Source organism: Lathyrus oleraceus, chromosome 4 (assembly GCF_024323335.1).
Source record: "Lathyrus oleraceus cultivar Zhongwan6 chromosome 4, CAAS_Psat_ZW6_1.0, whole genome shotgun sequence".
Taxonomy (NCBI): domain Eukaryota; kingdom Viridiplantae; phylum Streptophyta; class Magnoliopsida; order Fabales; family Fabaceae; genus Lathyrus; species Lathyrus oleraceus.
Window position 1 is genome coordinate 73,381,152 of NC_066582.1, and position 5,658 is coordinate 73,386,809.

General features: G+C 30.0%; 1 protein-coding gene across 1 annotated transcript; it reads right to left on the reverse strand.

Annotated features, from left to right (window-relative positions):
* Window positions 1-359: 359 nt before the first annotated feature.
* On the reverse strand, window positions 360-3,292 carry LOC127073474 (arogenate dehydrogenase 1, chloroplastic). Its single transcript, XM_051014627.1, has 2 exons — window positions 2,077-3,292; window positions 360-1,723 (listed from the first exon to the last, which is right to left on the reverse strand). The coding sequence occupies exons 1-2, from the start codon at window positions 3,183-3,185 to the stop codon at window positions 754-756; spliced, it is 2,079 nt and encodes a 692-aa protein (XP_050870584.1). The 5' UTR covers window positions 3,186-3,292; the 3' UTR covers window positions 360-753.
* Window positions 3,293-5,658: the final 2,366 nt, after the last annotated feature.

Sequence of the window (5,658 nt, forward strand, 5' to 3'; positions counted from 1 at the left end):
AAATAAATATCTTTTCGGAAGAATTTTTCGATGATTGTCTCTTCATGTTGAATAACAGATTACGTAGTTGCGGTTTTTAATAACTGAAAATAATTAAAATTAAAAATAAGTAATGAATACAATAGTCCTTTCTTTGGTGAGATTTGAATATAAAGTTACAAATTCAAGTCAATATCAAGGAGCTTAAAGTTTTACTAAACTCTAAATAAGCACCATACAAAGAACGAAAGGATACACACATACACACAAACAAATAAGCAAATAGAGTTTGAGTTCTCAAAATGATTAGTTTTGCCAAACTCCAGATGATAGAAAATTATAAATACTGAGCATAAAATAGTATAAGAAAGAATCAGCCATATAGAACAGTTATAAACAGTAGCCATTAATCAAATAGTACCTAGACAACAATCAAGGTGAATATCATAAATCTGAGTTCTACATATTCAAAATATGTGGCACTCGTTAAATATCTCTCTTCAGATTAACATTTCTCAAGTCAACATTCAGTGCCATAAATAAGAATGACACAAAATATGAGTGTGTGAGCTCCAGAAAGTGTCAATCCATCTAAGTAAAAATGTAAAGAACCCAAAAACTTAAGGATCATTTTTTGTTTTCATCTCAATCCAGAACTTTTAGAAAGATTGGATGTGAAACTTTATAAACTAAAAAACTTATTAAAGAAATTCGAAGAGAATAAGCAGGGCCTACAAACAACTACCAACTACAAGTAAACCTTGGATGTCAATTTCATTTAGCATCCACGGTATCCGTAAAAGATGATACCACACGACTGTCTTCTGATATCTCAGGCAACAACATAGACCTCTCTGGAAAATCACGGCCATTTTCTTCATTTTGAAATACTTGTTTTCGATAAATACCATGCAAACGGTCAAAAAGCTGCTTCTTCAATGACTCAAAAGCCAGATCGAATCTTTGCAGTTGCTCCATGGCATTTATATTATACAAGAACAATCCATAGTACAGATCAAAGCTATCCCCAGCAGTATTCTCCACCAAACTCAATAAAGTCTCATATCCCTTTGTGTCTATTGGTGTTGCCTCCAGCTTCAGTTTTTCTAAAAATCTTCCTGTGGTATGTGTGACAAACTGTGATCCAGCGGCATGCCAATCATGTTCAGCACATGACATTTCAACCATTCGGCACCCTTCTTTAGAAAAAATGTCAAGAAACCGATCACAACGTGACATCCTTGATTCCACACTTCCTATTCTGACTTTATCAAATAAAAAAGGAAGATCCTTCCACCCATTTTTCCCACTCTCTGGCCCAAACATAGGGTGAGTACAGAGAACGTCGAAATAAGGTGGCAAATGTTGAAGAAACATGTTTCTAGGAAATTCTTTGACAGAAAGTACATCAACAAACAGAGTATTTCTCTTCAGCCTCTGCACAGGCAATGATTTAAGAACTTTCTCTGTGGAAAGGATTGAAGTGCAAAGTAAAATCACTTCTGGATGTTGTTCACAGAGATCATCTGCATCATTAAAATAGGAAACTCCCAATTCCTGAGCCACATCAGAGTAGTCTGTTCTAGAGTATGCTAACACTTTATGGCCTTGACGGACAAAAGTTTTTGCAAGGAATTGACCAAAGTTTCCAAAACCAATGATCGCAATCTTGAGCTTTGTGCTGTCATCAGACAGGCCAGAATCATTTGGCGTGTAATAACCATGTTGTTTGGCATCAGCAGACCTGAACAACGCATAAAATGCAACTGTGAATTAGATCAGATTTGAAACACCAACCACAAAAAAACAAAAGCAGCAGTGGTATTAATGCTCTCCACAAAGAGTCATTATTACCTACTCATATTACTCATTAAATTGCAATAACAGTCTTTAACCATGTTCCATCACATGAAGATCAAGCAAATTAATATAAGAAAACATCATCAATCATAGTGACACAAAGTTAAGTTACATTCAACATACATTACCACTTCACTCCCCCTATCATTACCTCACAAGAATAACAAAACAGAACTAACATAATGCACTAAATGAAATTGAGATTGAGATTATAGCAAGCTTTAAAAAAATGAACACCTCTGATTTTTGGAGGACAACACAATTGCAGATCCATTTTGGGCATACTGGGCCACTGCATAGTTGTTGGTATCTTGTAAATTTTGGACCTTTCCAGCATTCTCAAGCAACTGATTCCTCACAACATCGTGCAAACGAGCAATCAGCTGTTTCCTCAAGTCCTCAAAAGCCAAATCCAACCTCTCCAACATCTCCAAAGAGTTCTTATTAAACATAAAGAGACCATAGTATAGATCAAAGCTATCCCCAGAAGTATTCTGAACCAAATTCAACAATGATTCATACCCTTTAGTATTAATAGGAGTAGATTCCAACAACAACATATCCAAAACCCTACCAACAGTATGTGTTATGAACTGTGACCCTGCTGCATACCTATCATGATCAGCACAGTTCATCTCCACCATTCTACACCCTTCTCTTCCAAACACATCAAGAAACTTCTCACACCTCGCGATCCTATGTTCTTCGTTCCCAATTCGAACTTTCTCGTAAACAAATGGAAGTCCACTCCAGCTACGGCTTGCACTCTCAGGTCCAAACATAGGGTGAGAACAAAGGATATCGAAATCGGTTGGTAACAATTCGAGAAGAAGGTTTTTGGGAAACTCTTTGACGGAAAGTACGTCAACGAACAATGTACTGCGTTTGAGTCGCTGAAAGGGAAGAGAGAGGAGAACATTTTGAGTTGAAATTATCGAAGTACAAAGGAGAATAACTTCGGGGTGTTCTTCGCAAAGATCATCGGCGTTAGTAAAAAATTTGACACCGATAGTTTGAGCGACGTCGGAGTAATCGGAACGGGAATGAGCTAAGACGGTGTGACCTTGCCGGACAAAAGTATCGGCGAGAAACTGACCGAAGTTGCCGAAGCCGATTATAGCGATTTTGAGCTTTTGCGCGTTTCGGAATTGAAGTGCGGCTTTTGATTCGTAGTCGAATGATTGTGCTGCGTCGATGGCGCGAATGATGAGAGGTTTGGTGGTGGAGGAGCGTTTCGAAGAGGGGGAGATTGAGAAAGAGAACGGAAGTGTAGGGTTCAGACGAGTAACGGTTGAATGCGACGGCGGTTTCAACGACGGTGGATGAAAGGTTGAAACGCCGAGCATTTTGACGGTGTGACTTTTAGCGACTTCTAATTGATGATAAATTTATTAGAGAAGCAACATAGATTCTTTCTTTATTACTCAAGTTTTTAAATTTTTATTACACTAACATAATGGTGAAATGGATCTATGATTTCAATTTAATATAAATACTTGTTAATTTTTTGAGAAAATTTTGTCTAATTCATTAAGAAAAAAGAATTCATGTATTGTGAAAACTTAAATTTAATAATTATGAAAATTTTATATATTAACTTTTCAAAATATAAATATTACATTGATATTTTAAAATATCCATAAATAAAGACTTCTTCATCTAAAACAAAGATATTTCAAAAAAATCTTATAAGATTGATAATTTTTACAAATTATTCAATAAATTGAATTATTTTATAATATAATAATAATTTTAAAATCAACAAAATAATAACAACAATAATAATAGTAAATACATCACATTAATTTATTTTTATAATTTTAAATTCAACAAAAAAATAATAATAGTGAAAGCAGAATGTATCATTGAGTAAAAAAAAAAATGAATCACTTAAATTTAAAACACATAATAATTATTTAAAATTATACGAATTAACTATTAGGATAATAAAAACTACTGTTAATCATGCGTAATATAATAAAGATGTGCATACACTATTATTTAAATAGTAAAATTGAAATAAAATGATCAAGAAAAAAAAGACTATGCATTGACAGTGTAAAATATTTTTACACTGTCAATCATTGAGAGACGTGCATCCCATCAAATATATTTAATTTTAAAATATTAATATGACATGATAGAATGTTATAATTTTATTGGATGATGGTGTAAAAAAATTTACATTTACATTGAGAGTAACCTATTAAAGGTATAAAGTGATATGATAGTAGTTTGAAATATTTTTCTTTTGTTAAAGTAGCATACAAATGGGACAGACCAAGTTTAAGTTATAAATAGTTTAATATATATTTTAGGATCAAATATATTAATATTCTTTTTAAGTATATTAACTTTTATTTTAGTTATAAATAGTTAAATACATATTTTAGCATTAAATGTATTTGTATATTTTTTTTATTTTAATCTATTTAAAGTTTATACAAATCTTGGTTCTCTAAATTTTTTATTATTAATTTTTCTTTTTGAAAAAAATTTATGATACATGTTCTAGATAGGAGAATGTTGCATGAACTTGCACCACTAGAGTTTATTTATTTTTAAAATTTATTTTTTTATAAATTAAAATATTAAATTTGATATTTTATAAAATAAATATACATTATTGAAGATTAAAATATAGATAAAAACACAAATATTTTAAAAAATTATAATTTAAAAATAATTTTTATGAAAATCTATTTGAAATAACTTCAAAAAAAATTAAAATTTTGATATTAAAAAAATTTCAATAAGATGATAAAATACCTAAAATAGCATTTTAAGTATTACTATTCAAACTAAATTTTTATTTGAAGTTTTTATTAAAAAAATTATAAAGTTATTTTTAACAAAAATATGTAACACTAAAAAAATTATTTTAAAAAAATAAAATAAAACAAATAGACCCTTAGTTATAAATAATTTAATATATATTTTAGGATTAAATATATTAACTTGCATTTTAGTTATAAATAGTTAAATACATACTTTAGCAATAAATATATTATATTCTTTTTTAAAATAAACTAATGTTTATTTTAATCCATTTAAAATTTATACAAATCTTGGTTCTCTAAATTTTTTTATTATTAATTTTTCTTTTTTAAAAAAGGTTTATAACACACATTCTAGATAGGAGAATGTTGCATGAACTCGCACCTTTATAATTAATGTTTTATTGTCATATTTTTTCACTTAATCATTATTTTTCTACAAGATTCATGATAGATCGTGGATATATTTCTAATGACATAATTTCACTTATTATTAGTCGACTTGGATCCCCTCTATCACTAAGTTTTTGGAGAATATTAAATAAACATGTGAGAACTCAAGTTGTTTTCGAGTTGGATAGGCGGAACTCACCGCCATGAAATGGGGGTGAATTCATTCGATTACGAGATCGGCTTGACTTTCAATCATTAGATCAACTCAATACAATTACCTAACTATTATCTCTTGGATTGAGTATATATCTTGTTTAATAAATTTCTTTGCTTATAAAAAAATCATTTAGGATTACAATAAAAGATTATGCACCCTCATACAAGATAGTTAATGACAATAATGGTAGGATGATCGAGTTGAAACAAGAAACAAAAAGACAAATTAATGATCATAAACAAACAAAATTATTAAGACAAAAATAAAGAGACTTGAGTTATTGTCACGTAAAAGGATAAAGTAATATCACTTTTAAGTTATTCTAAAAAATAAAATAAAAATACAATCCCAATTCAATCACACATATCATCACAATAATACAAAACAAAATAAATACAATGCACAGAAATAAAATTAAAATCATAGTCAGGT